Raw genomic sequence first — 17183 nt, forward strand, 5'->3', positions numbered from 1 at the left:
TTATGCATTTCCTCTGCTTTTTGATCATATTTCACAGAAAGCTCATTTATTTTTTTGAGACACAATATACAGCTTTTAAAGCCTACAGTCTCACAATACTAGCCCCTATAAGACATTGTCACCTCATATCCCCAGAATATATACATTCCCATTATTTAAGGTCCAGGTACACTTGGTTTTAAACATCAGAACTTGGCAATGTCAGTAGCGTTAAATGAGTATCAGTTTGGTACTTCAAAAAGGCAGTCTCTTCAAAATACATTTCCTCTTTCTTGTGAAATGACTTAAAACAGAGAAAGTTGCTATGGAAAGTCACTGTTTTGAAAAGAATTAATGTGTATTAAGCTATAGGTTAAAAATTCAGTACAAAACATTCTTCAGCCAAAAGTTATGATTGCGCGTGCAGTTTAATATTACAGCTAAAGTAGTGCATCTGGAAACCCATAATAAAAAGGTAATGCAGCTTCTTCCCTCCACCTCCAGTCATACATTCCACACCCCACCTTTGAGATGAATCTAGTAATCATGCATATGATGGGTAAATGGTTCAACAAGCTGGTCTGACTCACCCAGCAGTTTCACAATGGACCGATTCAACTCAAGGGTAGGAGCATAAATGCATGGTTGGGAATTTAGAGAGAACAAGGTCATTGCCAAGGTCACGCTTTTCAACGACAGCCTGCAGTCAGTGGCTTAAATGTAATGTGAAATCATATCCTCGCACTCAACTGCAACTATTCTGGAACCACAGTTTTAAATAAATGTCATTGTTCTGTTCAGAAAGAGTGCGATCCAGAGTAGAACACTCTGCAAGAGATTCTGATGTAAGAAATACTTCACTCTGGCATCAGCTAACCATAAATTCTAAAATACTGTTTGCTTTTGAGGTCAATGCTCTCTTTTCGTTTTTTTTTAGTCAGATCATTGTGTAAGAGTATTTGTACAACAAGATAGACATATGAAAGGTACTGCTGGTCAGAAACAGACTTACAGTTCTTACTTTTTTAAAGTATCTGTGATATTTCACTGAACACCCTCTTTTCTGCAGGGCACCTTTTCAGGCCTCAGTCTCTCTGATCAGCAGTTCCAAGGGGAACCAAGTGGTTCCCCAGTTCCCTAACGCCAAGCTATGTCCCTTCTGATCAGACTTTTACGTCAGTCAYTGAGCCTTCCTTGCTTTCTGCCCCACTTCAGTTTCCAGCTTCTTGCCCCACCTGTTCTAAACCWKGCMWGGTTTAGAACAAATAAAACAACACTAAAAAAAACAAAAGTATGTCTATGAGGACCCAAACCTACCTGCTCTTTTCCTCTTCAAACTTGGAACATGGTCATCCARTTTCTTGGCTTTTCTCACAGATGGGATCTGCTCAGATGAAGTAGATGGCGCCATATCACTTAGGGCAGCAGCAGAGCCAGAAGGGCATAGGGGCASGGGTGGGGGCATCTGCAAACAGTTTAGAAATGTTATAGTAGGCAAAAGCTACTCTTCTATCCATTAACTCCTTCCTTTCCAACCAAAAATCCCAGCAGCAACCTGAAGCTATCCCATTTTTCCCAAATAAGGTTGACAGCAAGATTGTTAAGCATTCTGGATTTATGTGTTTCTGACAACAAGGTAAAATAATCAGAAACTGACATAGACAGATGAAGTGTAGTGCRCTGGCTCAGCACAAAGCAGTTTGTGTAACAGAAAAAGAGTCAAGTCATTGTTAAGGAACAATTGCTTCCTGACATTATCCCTGCAAAATATCAAAATGTGGTTCTTATTTACCATGAAATTACCATTTATAATCAGAAAAGATTATTAGATCATCCAGTCTCATGTATCTGTAACTTATTGTGTTGAATAATCTGGATTTGGCTAAAGTATCTTTCAAGGAAGCCATCCAAGTTGAATTGTTTCCTCTAATTTTAATAACTCATTTTTGATGAGAAGAATCCCCCATTCACCRGGAAATTTGCCCTAATAGTTAGTCACTATCTAGCAAATCTGGAATTATTTCTAATATGAGTCTGGCTTCCAGCCTCTGGTTCTTGTTCTGCCTTTCTCCAGATAATTAGAAAGTCTTTTTTATAATGATTACTTTAACCTAAGAACTGCCAAACTATTAGCTTTATTTCACTACAATATACAAACTACTACTGAGAAAAAAGCGCTTCTTAYGCGAAGAGAGAAATCATTTTAGTAAAGATGACCCAGTGATGATGTGGTAATATTAGCCGATAGTGTATCTCACTCTCTATACCAGTCAGATTAGATGTAAATTGAGGGCTTGACTGATTACTCCATGCATATGCCTTCTCCCTGAAGGTGACAGAGGAAAGTTTTTTGATGCTAACATCAGTTTCACTACTGTTATATCATGCAATGAATGCAGTGTTTCTTCAGGAGAGGCTGGAAAAGGAAGATTTCTTTTTCTAATCTAACTTAAATAGTTGGGCAGCATGACAAAATAGCCTGCCCCATCTCACAACTCATTCTTGGAACAGTAAGAAAGATGAAGCAAACTTCCTTTCACGTAAGGGATCCAATGCAACATGATACTCCAAATAAAATGACAAGACTCCTCCATCTCTCCCTCATGGCTTAGTGTTGTCAGTTGCCAACACTATCARGAAAATTTTTTGAAGACACTTACAACTTCTTGAGCAACACGGAAGAACAGAGAGACACCTCTGACTGCATGCCCGAAGTTATCGTAAATCTTCACGTAAGGGCGGACCCATGAAGGTAGCTTGTCTCTTACATCACCAGTTGTGAACCTGTGTAGGATTGGACAAGTAGAGAATTCTTCCTGCCAAATATCCAGGTATATTAAACAAATGATAAATTAGGATCCAAAAGGACTAGAAAGGAATAGTAAGAAAATAAAAGTTTGAACCTGCACAGTAACTGCAGCTGAGGTGATACCTGCACTTAGAAGAAAAGGGCTTTGTTGATATTATGTACTGTGAAACCATCCAATTCATATCTTTCGCCCATAAAATCTTTAAGTGTCCAAAATTAGTACCGAGCTGTGCTATGTTTACTGTTCCCAGTCAAGCCTCTGCATAGAGGGCTATCAAATTCTCAGTGGTTCTGGCAACATAATCTTTCCTCCTCTTTCTTCTATTCCTCTCAAATTGCAGTTTAGTTGACTGCCTTCTCAAATGAGATAGAGAATCGCAAAATCATAAGTTACAGCAATCACATAATTTGCAACAAGAAAAAAAAAGCATAAATTCAACAAAGCAGGTTATTTTGCATTAAATACCATCAGTATCCTTCTGCAGCTCCAAGAAAATACATTTTGGGATCAGAAGGTAATAATTATACTAATGTATAAAAGTAGTTTTTTGTTATCTGACATGTTATATAAGATCATTTAGCTACTTCTGAACTGTAACTTTCTCCACAGTAGCTCATTTATATACAAAACACAAATACACGTGCTGGGATAAAAAGATGTTGATACACGCTTGTGTTCTAGAGTCAAAGTTTCACCTTTGGTCACATAGGAAGATGGCACCATAGTCTTGGCGATGTCTGATGACCCTGCCGATAGCCTGATTAACAGCCCGGGAAGCTTGCTGACTGTACCACTCACGCCCAGATAAATACTACAATAAGTGGGAGAAAGAACTGTATTATTTAGCAGATAAAGGTATTCTCTGTGTAGCAAATATTTCTTTTCAAATCGCTAAGAAATGTATCTAACAAGATTGACTGTCAAATCTCTAAAAGCCTAGGAAAGCTAAACAGATTCACTTGAATATCTCACCTGACTTACAGAACACAGAAAACTCGAGCACTGAAATCCAGTTTGAGGAGCTATTTAGAGTATACTGACAGGCTTGGTATTATGATTAGCTCAACATATTAAATACCTAATAGCTACCCTGTAGGATAATAAACAATTTAAAATGCCATTCATTCTCTTGCCTGAAGAATACTAAAGAGGAAGAACAAGCAAGCACTATCACAGGCAATTCTTGCTGCCCAATCTCCTTCTGGGTGAACGAAGTCCCTCAGAAAGATATATAAATAACGTGCACATAAAAGACTGCAAAACTTTAATTACACATYTTTTGAGCCTGTATTGTTTGAAATCCTTCACCTTTCAGAGAAATGTGACTATACTTGTGACTACACTCTGGCTGTTCTGATATTCATGGTTCCATAAGGTTGGGAGAGCTAAAACACATTGAGACAAGAGGGAGAAATGATGACAAAACAAATTAGAAAAGAGTCAGTGAAATGTTGCCCAGTATTACCTGTGCACCTGCACCACTTCTTCTCATTTCATCCAGGAACTGCATCTTTAAAACAATTCTTGGCTCCATACGAGGAGGAAATGGAAGCCCAGTAATGATGACTCCTCGTCCATTCATGTCTGCAAAGTCCAAGCCTTCACTGGCCTGAAGAGACAGTGTTTTCCTTTATCAACAGGAACTGAAGTGACATATCTGAGTGAGCTAACAGTTCTTGGCCTTTTTTCTCCATGACATTAAATCCTTAGCCAAGTGTAGTTTGTAAATATAAGTTTAAACTAGATTTTTTGCTTTTATGCAAGGACTTTAAACTTATTTTCCCCCCAGGAGGCCCTGACAAAACATACCTCAGGCAACACCTTTACTGTATTTGTCTTATTGCTGGATGAGCGTAACAGTTGCACTGAAATGGTGTGTTAAATTAACACCTCTCTTTAATCCTTYCACACTCCAAACAAGAAGATGCAGTAAGAACGTGGCAAACCTCCTTTTACTCCAAAAATTAACAGAATCATTTCAAAGCAATAATGGAAAGCTACCAAAAATCTGCTCAGAAACCATCAGACTACAATGTCATATTCACCAGTTGTGCTGCTTACATCAGTTCAAGCAGTTCTCACTCCCTTTGACCGCTTGCTCATGCCTCTGCAGCATGTCCCATGCTGTGCTGGTGAACCAGTTTGTGAAATGAACAAGATCAGAGAATTGAATGGACTGAAAAATAATATGGGAGAAAAAACTGGTTCATTTCCTCATCTGAATCAATTCTCCAAACTCATTTACCACAGCTGTACAAACAGTTGTGATGGAGTGTATGACAGGTATGGATAGGTAAGTGACCAACTCTGGCCTGTTGAAACCAGCACTGTCACTAAGGAAGAGCACAATCACAGGATGTATGTGATGCTATTCCCCATTCAGCTGAAGCTAGCAGTTATATGGTTTTAGTTACGCACATTTTTATCTTGGGCACAGAAAAAGGAGGTCCCTCAGGCTAATAAGAGCATGAGAAGAACCAGCTTAGACAAAAGAAATGAAAGACACACACACACACACACACACACACACAAGAATTCCTGTGAACTTTTAAAGGCAATCCAGAGCTACATACATGTCTAATTTACCAAATCCCCTACGCTTAAGGGTAAGGGCAACTAAAACAAAATCTTCTCTTTATAAAAAGGACTGGCACTCTAGGTTTCTTTCGGGGAACAGAAAAACTTGCTAGAACCTACTGTCAACCTAAAGGCTGAGCGACAACTTGAGACGGAATCTTGAAGGGACAGCTGAGAAGGGAGCTAAGTTTCAGGCAGCTTTCAATAACATGCCTTTGTCAGCTTCTCTTCTGAAATATTTCCAGGTTTGCAGTCATGCACCCTTTGACTCCACTAATCTAAGCAGTTTGTCCTTAAAACTGTGTGATGCTACAAAGCATGGTCTCTCCAGACACTCTGTTCCTTCTAGGCTGATATATTACTATCAGAAGGACAGGTATACTCACTGAGAGTCCCACCCAACAASAGCTACATTATTCCTTAATTGATCCAACAGCTGGTTTGGAGACTAGGACTAGAGCTGCAAAAAAACAGTTGATTCAAGCTTCTGTTGGCAGGCACTAGGTAGAAGYAAGCAGCAAAAAGGCTGTAAGTGATTTATGACTTTACAAATACTTTCACTGGTAACTGATCAATTTATAAAAACTGGAAAATGTAAATGAAAGGCCAACAAATATCACAGAGGATCTGAACTTGATATAAATTCCATCTCTCTTAAATGAAGCAGTATTTTTGGTTTTCAGCAATGTTGTTCTAACATCTTTGATCACAGATGTTTCTTTTAAGTGTCCTCCAAAATTGTTTTCCTCATCCAATGAACTGAATGAGCTGCCAATAAGAAATGTAAAACATCATGAAGCTCAGCCCCTTTAAGGAACACAAAGATATATCCTTGAAAGACCTGTATAATTGCCATGAATGTGAAAAGGCTTCAGGACCGCTCTTCCTCTTGTTTTTTCTATAGATAAAGAGTCACACAACATAAATATACTACTCAAATCCAAAATAAAGCTCTTTTCTTCCATCATCTATATAATTTACCTCAGAAGATATAAATTCTGTTACATTACCTTCCCCCGACATACTGCCAAAAAAGCAGCTCCGTTGGACTTAGGACAGACAATTTTATCATAGTATGCATCCATTACCTAAAAGATAAACTAGTTTAAGTACGAGCAACAGAGGAATTATCCTCTTTACATAGACAAATAGAAACCTATACTAGATAAATCCGACTMACACACTGAGATCCAAAGTGTGACTCATTTGGTTTAGTATCATTTTCCTTACTGGAGCATAATTGTAAATATAACAATTTTGATAAGCAAATGGTTTCTCACATTGCAATGAAATCCAGAATACTCCAGGGTAAGCATAAAAGACTGATGTCAGATACTTCTAAAGAGAAGGCAAAACACAGACAGCRCTGCGTTTCTATGAATTCTCGAGGAAGAAAAGGCAGACCAGGAAAGCAACTCAAAAGTATTATTTACTCTAAGAAGCAAACAAAAGAGGCTCTAAGTAAACAAGAAAAAAAGCTGGAAAAGTGGAGGAGTTTTTAAGACTTCAGAAGTTAGGACAATTTTAATTAATATTCTACACCACATGATTTACTGGCAAGCAGAGAACACAAAAGCAGATAAACATTTGTGCCTATGAAGAAATCTGATTTTAATAAAGTCATCAGCCTATAAAATTAATGTTGACTCTGCAGTTACAGTGAAGGGAAAATCTACAAGGAACAGCAAGAACCTATGATGARAATCTCCTTTAACGGCTCACTGATAGAACAAAATACATAAAGCACCTTGCTACTGTTCAGTGAAAACAAATCCTACCCACTGTCTTCYAGTGTTGCGCACATTTGTGCCCTTATATTACATTTCTACGTCGACTGTCCATCTTCTTTTTAGCAGCAGCAACAATTCGGAATGTTCTGTGCTCTAAATTAAATTGCTTATATTTAACTTGCAGCTGATACCTTTATAAATTATTTAAATGAGTAATGAAAATTATCCCTTCTTTCTTAGAGTTCAAACCCTTCTCTTTCAYTGGTTTCCATTTCAAACAGTAAAGGCATCAAATATTAAGTTTAAGATTCCTAAGGTGAAAGAGGCACCTGAAAGCCCCTAAAGGACTTCCCATTTCAGTGGTAATTTAAGAGTTTACTGCTGCACAACTACAGGGAAATATTGCACACAAACATTTCCACTGACAGACGCAAGCCTTTAACAACCATAGCCATTGCATAGAAATTAGTACCAATCTGCTACTTAAAGGTATCCTTAATCAAACGTTAATCAAAGATGTCAACTACTCAACTGATGGTTTTCTAGCACCTCAATTACTCACTATAAGTGTATGTTATACTAGCAGCTGTTAGATCAGTGGATTTCAGATGAAGACTATATCCTGCACAACTAGCTGAAAGAGTGAAAGAATGATGCTTAGAAGAAATCTTCAAAGAAATCTTCAGAGCTTTTGATTTTTATTCTAGGAATATGCAGTTCACAACAAAGCACATCTTATAAAAGGTATTTAAGCATAATTTGTGAAAACGTTACAGATATGTAAYGCAAGTTACCAACCTCTGCAAAGCTTCCTTTATTCCTTGGTTCCACAAACATTGGCTTCACTTCTTCTATTCTTTTAGCAAAATCATGCTCCTGTTAAACAGGTAATACATCAAAAATGCTCATGTGAAAGCAAATACACACCAGAAATGCCCTCAAGAGCGGTCATCACATCCTTCCCCCAGAGCCAGTTTCTGTCTTGCCAAACAGAGAGAGAGATGGGCCAGAAACATGCAACTCCAACAACACTAGGAAAACAATGGTCCCTTGTAGTTGATATAACTCAAACATTATACAARGGTTGAAATCTTTCTTAGTGTAAATGTCATTAAGTGAGAATAATTTCTTTTCTCTCCAACTTGCAAGTTCCCAACACCAACCTCCTAGGGACTCACCCTGCAATATGAAATTAAATGAACTGAGGTCAAATCAAGTAATGTAATAAGATTCTTCTAGGCTTTAATTTCTACAATACTGCAACTCAGCATACTGTGACTAAAATAAAAAAACCTCTCACCTAGGATTTTACTTTCTCCATGTTATAATTACTAATTAACAAAGAATTTTTAACGAGCATGGCTAGATACCCTTACTATAAACTGCCCRAAGTGCATAGCTAAACCACATATAAAGGCAGAAGAATTATCATACTCTCCAGTATTCCAGGCTTTTATCCATGACAGGATACGATGGAAAGAACACCAACAGCCCATGGGGTACAACTCGCACAAGATTACCTGCAACAAGATAGACAAATACATCTAATCCAGGGTGCTTTTCTCATGAGTGGAGTGCATAGACTGTGGAGGAAAAATAAATTAACAGTATGGTTTCCCTCCAAAATTTTTTCTGCTTTCTCAACATGAAAGTTTTTGTATTAGAAAAAGTTATTTTAAAATCATTTCAATAAACTTGTTGTCAAGGTACACACCTTGTATAGTTGCCTAATTAGTTTTCCAAACTTTTCTCTATCTATTATCTGTCGTTTTTAATACTTCAGACACCTTCCAAAAGGATATTTTATTTTATTTATATATATATATAAATATATATATATAGAAATCTTGTGCAATACGCCTGTTTCTAAAATCCAAACACTTTACTTACCTATTGTTTTCCCCAAAGAAGATAAATATTCCTCTGAAAACCTACAAAGCAGAAAATGAAATAAAATCATTGTATTTCCTTATCTTTCTTTCATATATATTGACTTCCTCTGATAATCTTCATCTAAAATAGCATATCCATGCTTTCATTACTTTCCTTCCTATAGCAGTCACCTGTACCAAGGACAAAACATTTGTGGGCAATACCTTGACTACACAACACTTCTGTTACTAAATATTTTGATTATTAGCACCAAAGACAATCTAAGCTTAAACATTAACAGTATTTAGCAAATGAAATATGAATTGTAAAATTAATGACTTAAGGCTGCACATTAATAAATTAAGGACAAAATTTCTGCCAGAAGTCTGTAGATGCTGTGAATCCTGACTAATATTACAAGTATCTAAAGGAGTTATTGATGAAYTAGGTGTGGTGAGACTGCACAAGGGGGTGGGTAGGGAGGAGGAGGAATTTGGTTGCTTTAGTTACTAATTACTGGTGGTATAAGCCAAGTGAATCATTTATCTTTCATTGACAGATTACTGTTCTATAATGACTATACAGTATTTATCCATTTCTTCCATCCTGACTAAATTTTCACTTGTTTTTTCAGGCCCTTWGGTTTCATTCTTTACAGTTCCATACAGTTTTGCAACCTCTATTTTCTCAGGAAAGTTACACATGCAGGGAAAAAAATGCTACTTTTGAAAGACCTACAAATACCACTAGCATCTTAAGGATGTTCTCAAAATATGGCAAATACTGTTCACCCCCTTTCTTCAAAAAAGGTGTTCTAGAAGTGGGAGAGGAAGAAAATATCCTATTTCCTACCGATAGAAGACATAAAATAGACTGAAATGGTGCTCACAGCTTCTGAGAATAAAAAATACTGGCTAAGGGTAGTCTAGTTTTCCTCCCTCTGTAAAAGCCAATAACTATTGCTGAGTCCCTTGCAAGCCCCTTGGAACATCTGGCACTTTCCCCTTTTTCCACCATATGAGCTCTTTGAAATCTCTTTTTGAGTTTTTCTATATTCCTGAAAACAARTAAGACAGACCAGAAGCAAACCAAAACAAATAAAAGAATTTTCAGTCAGGTGTTCRACTGTAATGTTGAATTTGAAATAGATTTAAGAATGTGCAGGTGTTAAAAAAGATAATAATAATTATGGATGCTCCAGGAAGAAAATTAAAACAGAAGAATGTATATATCACATGAGGAACTGGTCCCTCATTCCATAATACTACAGAAGGATTACATCCTTAAACAGAGCAGTGCCACCAATGCAACACCACTCTCTAGTACCTTCAAAGAACTGTTAAGCACAGAATCAGCTGCCAGGTAAAACAAAATATGAAGCTACATATGAAGTTTATATGTAGAGATCCAAATTAGAATATCATATTACAAAATGGAAGTCAATATACAATGAAACCTTTTGTTTTGGCCTTCACTTTCCTTGTCAGCAGCTTTTCTATTTCTGATACAGAAAGAACAAAAGCCGCAGGAGGAACACTGTGACTACTTTGAGAAAGAGAAGGACATAGACAAAATGACAAAAGACCAGAGAAAAGGAGGAAAAAAATAAATWAAAAAAAATAAGGATGATGAAAAATTTGACAAATATTCAGGCATGTTTTCCCCCCAAAAGAAAACAGAGATGTGAAGGGGAAGCAGATCATGACAACCACCTTCAAATATAAAAAAGCTTGCTACTTAGTTCAACTATGTCTCAAGCTCACTACCAGTATGTTGAGTTACCTAAGCCTTCAGCAAGAAACTTAGGATGGGGGGGGGGGTCCATCTCAGGGAGCAGCAAGGGCTAGCTGTTCCCTAAGGGACAGGGAGCTGCTCATGACAAGGCAGAGAGGGCAGGGGCCTCACTAGCCAGGGCCCAGATCCTACGTTACCCAAGCAGAACAAGCAGAGCAGACCTGGAGATGATAGTCAGGTTTAAGCAAGAACCTAGATCGTCAGGCAAGTTAGTGGCRATGAAGCAGGCCCAAGACCAAGACAGAAATACGTGAGCAAATCAGGATCAAGCCCAGTGACAAAAACGAGGATCAGACAGGCAGGTCCACAGTGATAAGGCAGGTCCAAGGAAGTCAATCAGTAGGTCAGTATTCAGACAAATGGGGTCCAAGGCCAGTCATGGTTGTGATGAAGCTAGACACACACATTTCTACCACATAGCTTGGGCAGGGACTGATGGCCCAGGCTTGAGCTTAAATGGAGCTCCTGGACACACTAGCAGAGGATGTGGATGGACGCCTCCAGAGAGGCTGATCACGGCCATTAAGGCCTACTTGTGTGTTCYGGACCCTGACACTTCATACCTTTCAGCTTTACATTTTTGAACTTTCTACTTTAATTGTTAAAGGGTGTTGCATTTAGCACACCGTTTATCCAAGAAAAGAACTACAAAGACCACTTATTTCACTAGCTCCCTCTTTTAAACAGAATCCCTAATGCTGGAACCCACAATTTCAAAACAGAATTCCAAGTGGAAGTTCATTACCTTTTTTCATAGGTAGAAGTGAGCACAGTTCCATCAGGTCCCTTGGGAATGATCCCAACCCAGAGCTGGTGCTTATCAATAACATGTGGATTCTCCAAACAAACAGGAAAAGGGCTGAAGAACAGGGAAGTGAGCTCCAAGTCATACTCATTTTATAATTCCGTACTGTACTTCCAATCCAGAACACAAAAATTCTGAGCTAAAACTTAAATCACGAGAGCAGATTGTACATTTGCATTAACGTTACTGTTCATGTATCTAGGTACTTACATCTGCATTTCCATCGTAAAAGATGAGAGGGGTGAGAGTGTACCACTGGTAAGGATAATTGTCCGGACCCCTTGTCGAACAAGCTCATGCATGCTGTATCCAGGGCTGAAACACCAATAGCTCAAGGTCTTTCCTGGATCAAATAAAGAGAAAACASTAAGAAATAAGCCTGTACAGCAGAGAATTGGTCTCTGTCTCACTCAGACTCTAGAATAATTACATTCCAAAAATTAAATAAATTCTGGATTTCTTCAATTCACACTATAAATCAGTGCAAGTTACATATAGGCAGTAATGTCTGTCTGGATCTATATCTGGACAGGTCAATAAGTATTCACAAACAAGAATAAAGTCACTTATGTCAGGAGCAGAAGAAACTCCAGCATAAAAGCAAATTGTACTGGYGTGGGATGGTCTAGAAAAAAAAACACTAACCACTTGTATTTGCCTCACTAATTCTCAGTTTGAAATATCCTCCTCTGTAACCCCGTAGAATGTTTGTCAGGCACTAATCCACTGTTCTTGAAGCTAGAATTGCAATATATTTGCAGTCTGGAGTTCTGCAATTATGACTTTAAGATAAACAACATTAATCTAGGGTCCCATTCACAAGCAGAAACTGTACAGAGTGGATGATATGCAAGGTGGCAGCTTGTTTCATCCCTAGTACCCTAGCATAGCTGAGCCACAGGAAAAAGGGTTGCTGGTAGTCAACCACATGGTGATTTAGAGCATACCACAAGCAACAGCATTTTACCTTAATGTAAAACTGCAATAGTTTAATGTCATATTCACACGCAGCATCTGTGCACAGAAAACAGGTAGCTAAGGCAATAAGATTATCAGCTATCACAAGCTAGGCCACCTCCTGTCACAAACTGCAGCTCTTAGAAAATTATGGTCCAATGAATCATTTCCACAAAATCCTTTGAAAACAGCTATTCTTAAGAGTTTTGCAGTTTCCCTATAAAATATGTYGTATTTCCAAACTACAAGGGATCAAAAATTTGATCAGTCTAGTCTGGCCTCTGCTAGCTTTGCACATAGTGCAAGTCTCAGACTTCTAGACAGCGTATGCCTGCTAAATCACAGAATTCTGCRACTGCTTCGCATGTCTTACGTATAAATCCTCTGAACTATGCAATAAAAGTGTTTTTGTTAGCTTTTTCCTGCATACACAAATAGGAAAAACTACTTAAATGTATTCCTGCAACTTGAAACATTGATTGAGCAATATCCCAGGAAAACAATATCTGCAGATTACCAAACAGCCTGCTTCTATTCAGAAGTGCTCTAGTGAAGTGAATACTTACTATTAAGGACATTATGTACAAAAACACTGAATTTGTGGAAACTCATTCTTTGAAAAAATTGTTTGCGTCACTGAAAAATACAGCTTCTGTGAAACAAATACCTACATTTTCATGAGTATTTAACTAAGTAATCAAGTAAATAGTTATGAGGCATGGCATTTACACAGATCTTTGGAGAGTATCCTATGAAGGCAGCTTAGGTAAAGGGAGCCTACCATTAACTTCTGCATCTTTCTTCTGTAATCAGAGAATGTCCGTTTTGTTTTCCATCTGACTGTATTTATTAAAAAACAGAAAGAATGGATGTTGAAGTCTAACAAAACCTACCGCGATGCTGCCTACAGTGGCCTTCAAATAAACCTTTAAGTCAAAGGAAAAAAAAAAACCTTGGCTTCTAGGTATGTTGCTCTGAAGCACAGTTATACTGAGGTAGTTCCAGATATAAAGCATTGCAGAGAAGTAACAAAGTAGGTGGGGGGAGAGAGAACAGGGAGAAGTCTCAGTTGAGCATAAAGGACTGAAAACAATAGTTGAGACAAACTATCAAGGAGTGAGACAGTGCCCTTAAGAACTGAGGAAATTGCACAAAAAAGGTGTTATTTCAGAGAGCACAATGACGCTTGAAGCTGTTACCAGGCATGACGTTTTCTGGCTAAGAGTTCACATTCTCAAGTGTTATTTCTCTGACACATTATATGAACCTTCATTATAGAGCTTCAGAATAAGCCAGCCAATTACAACTCTTCTACTATCAACAGGATAATTTAAACAGAGATATTGCAACTGAAAACTTTCATGTAATTTACTTTTCATAACACACATTTCAGCACACATTTTCAGAATCATATCTATACAGAAATCTCCTTGTAAAAGATAAAGTTATAGCCTTAGCAACACAAATTTTGCTTAGCACAACACAAATACAGAGAAATACAGTATGTATGAGGATCCCAGAACACTTTACGGACTTCAATCTCCTCCTAAAAGAGAGTTTTCCATTCTTGGGCTGGTCTGAAGATTTTCTTTATACCAATACAAGCAAGTGTTCTGTAACAGAGATGATTTCCTTTCACTGGTATAATTGTTTCTAGAAGAACTCCAACAGTACACATAGCTGTGCTGCCACAAGAATGTTTTATACTGAGATTGCTTATGTCATCTCTCATTTAGAAGAAACGATACAAGTGAAAATCTTCTCCTATACTCTGATTTACATCCATAGCAAGGCTGTACTTAGAAACATAAAGACTGGACAGGACCATCTTGAAACAATTCTTGAACTCTTGAAACAGCGTTAAAGTTCCATAGCCTTAAAATCCTGCTCTTTGCCAGAGGAAGATGGCTCCCGGACAATGCTAACACCTTTAAGTCTCTTCATCTTACAGAAGATGATCACACACACACACACACACACAAACAAACAAACAAACAAACAAACAAAAAAAACAAAAAAAAAAAAACCACCACCACTTATTCGCAAATCACCCAAGAATTCTCTGCTAAACTGAATGGGGAAAAATCCTTCCCAATTCCACATCTAGTGGCTGTTTTAAGTTGGAGTACTTTTACAAAGCATGCTAACCAGGCACTTAAGACCTTTCAGCTCTATGAGGAATGCCAGCTGATGTTGTTATGCCAACAGGGTTAAAAAGGAGAGCATTTTCTGTGTATAGGCAAATCTAGTGCATGGCCTTATTGAGTTACTCTGTTCTACCTTTCCATTCCTTAGAGAGCTTAAAAGTCCTGCAACAGCATTGCATGATTTGCCAGAGGAATCCTTGTTCAAAAATGTGAAGTAATGAAGATTAAAATATCTTCAATTGTTTTCTTATATATTAATCAAAGGAGAAAAAAAAAAAGGTTGAATGTTTTCAATCCAGTTTTTACACGAGTCTACCTCAGCTTACTCTTCTACCTTGTTTTTTCACAGCTGATGAATTCCACAGATCCGTCCTTTGTTTCTTCTTCTGATTACTGTTATCGAGATGAATGTGTACCTGAAGGAGAAAATATCAACACTTCCAGAGACTGCTGCAGAAATGAACTTGCACTTCATCCCTCAACAAGGCTCGCTCATGTCATGGGTAGTTACGGTAACTAATGTCACTTTTATAGTGCTAGTAATGCTGTATTATTTCCTCTCTCTCTTTCCTAATTTGTTTCCAATCACTCATGACATATCTAGCAAGGATCAGAGAAGCATATCACCATTTAACCAGTCATTTTGCATCAGTTTAAGAGCAGCATTTCATGGGCTGCCCTGAGCAAAGACAAAATAGAATTATTTGGGCATTGTGCACCAGAAAAAGACATGCAGACTAGAATATTACTGTGTTAGGAATRTTTGCTGCATTTGGCAACAAAACTGGTCTCACATTAATAATTAAAGTCAATATATGGAAAAATTTAATTACATAGAAAAACTATTTTATTACAAATATTTTAAAAAGTAATGAAAAAGGCCATAAAAATCCTCCTGCTATTGAAAGATTCAAAATCTACAAGGTAACCTCAAAACAGCAGCTAAGAGTTAAGGAGAGACTCACAGCATAAGATCTTGCACATGGAACTTAAATGTATGAGGTAAACAATTCAGAAAAAACTACTTATACAAGGAGTAGAAACATTGCAGTCTGAGTTCTATTTTTCTGCTAAATACAAGATAGTTATACAATCTAAAAGAAAGCAGGTTTATTAGACTAGAATTTCTTCCTTTAACTTTTCTAGAGTAATGCATCTCATTTTTTAATGCATCTCTAGTATTTTGGCAGACAGCACTGATTAGATAGCATCTTCAGTTTTCCTTACTAGGACAACAGGATACTGTCAAAATTGAGCCAGCCAAGAGACTAATTTATTGAAAGAACATATACATTCTTGCATAGCATACAGTATCAAAGTTTTCAATAACTCCCATCTGCTGCACTTTCCTTAGTTCATATAAAATAACAAGATTATTTAAAAATTATTATATAGATTCCCTTTTTGCTTGGGACCTGATTTTACCACAGTTCTTTTGGCTTTTTCTGGAACAACTTAAATATTCTCCTTCTAATCAAAACCATAATTTGCTATAGCATCCACAGTCTTCTGACTCTTGAATACTTTAAGCACAGACACAAAATGCCACTTAAGAGAACTATAGAATATATACAGCATCTCATACCTTATAGTATTTGGATATGGACTGGGCTGGCATGAAACCTGTCATGCCTTCTGGAGGATCGATGTTGAATACTGTCTGGTAAATGAATGAAAACAAATACAGAGATTAACAAATGTTTTGAGCAAAATCCCTGAAACATCTTTGCACTAAGAAGTATCTACAGAAAAATTATTGTTGCGATAACCTTAAATATATCTTCTTGCTCCTTCGATATTTAATAAAAGCAGAGAATTCCAAATAAACACATTTTCACTGGCAGTTTCTGTTAGTCACTTGGCCTCCTCATTGAGCCAAACAATGAAGGCCACTACTTAAATACAAAAGTCTTTTTCATAATTGTGTATTAAACTCAGTGTACTCAGTTACAGCACCTGATACATACAAAAGGACAATAAAATAACTGGCTAGACTTCTGTGTAAGCACATATTCAAACCACACAAATGACAGTATTATTATACAGACCACACATGACTTTTGGCTATTGATGACAACAGTCACAACTGCTTTTAAAAGAATCATTTGAATTCTCTGATTTTGTTTAAAATCTCAGTCATGATACTCTACACTAATAATACTCTGCTTCAATAAAAATGAAGCTGTAACTACATACAGTTGCCCATATATTAAACGGAAAGCCTCTATCAACTCCTTTGTACAGACTTACATTTCTTCCCCTTTCCTGTATGTGATGTCTTAYGACTAGGAGAGAGACTCATTTAAACATATGGCATTGCACTGCAATTTCAGTGAAAACAGCTGTGGTTCTCAAATATTTATAACTTACGTGAATTTTTCTAAACAAAATTCCTTCAGACATTTAAAAGGAATTATCCAAGCTCATCAGAATATCAGTTAATTGCAAAAAGATAGACGTTCTGCACTAGTACAAAAAAAAACTGAAGTACAATTCCTGGAAAGATTAATTT

At 37.2% G+C, this 17183-nt stretch overlaps 1 protein-coding gene across 2 annotated transcripts in view; it reads right to left on the reverse strand.

Moving 5' to 3' along the window:
* Window positions 1-17183, reverse strand: part of RTEL1 (regulator of telomere elongation helicase 1) — a 50199-nt gene that overhangs the window by 18359 nt on the left and 14657 nt on the right. For both annotated transcript variants that reach the window (XM_085314227.1, XM_085314228.1), the window contains 12 exons: window positions 16257-16331; window positions 15006-15087; window positions 11778-11910; window positions 11508-11621; window positions 8987-9027; window positions 8531-8616; window positions 7895-7972; window positions 6377-6454; window positions 4255-4398; window positions 3485-3600; window positions 2640-2763; window positions 1297-1444 (listed from right to left, as the gene is read on the reverse strand). In XM_085314227.1, the coding sequence (XP_085170353.1) occupies window positions 1297-1444; window positions 2640-2763; window positions 3485-3600; window positions 4255-4398; window positions 6377-6454; window positions 7895-7972; window positions 8531-8616; window positions 8987-9027; window positions 11508-11621; window positions 11778-11910; window positions 15006-15087; window positions 16257-16331 (1219 nt within the window). The remainder of the gene's footprint in view (window positions 1-1296; window positions 1445-2639; window positions 2764-3484; window positions 3601-4254; window positions 4399-6376; window positions 6455-7894; window positions 7973-8530; window positions 8617-8986; window positions 9028-11507; window positions 11622-11777; window positions 11911-15005; window positions 15088-16256; window positions 16332-17183) is intronic.

Source organism: Rhea americana, unplaced genomic scaffold (assembly GCF_003343005.1).
Source record: "Rhea americana isolate MKP2758 unplaced genomic scaffold, rheAme1 scaffold_4, whole genome shotgun sequence".
NCBI classification, from domain to species: Eukaryota; Metazoa; Chordata; class Aves; order Rheiformes; family Rheidae; genus Rhea; species Rhea americana.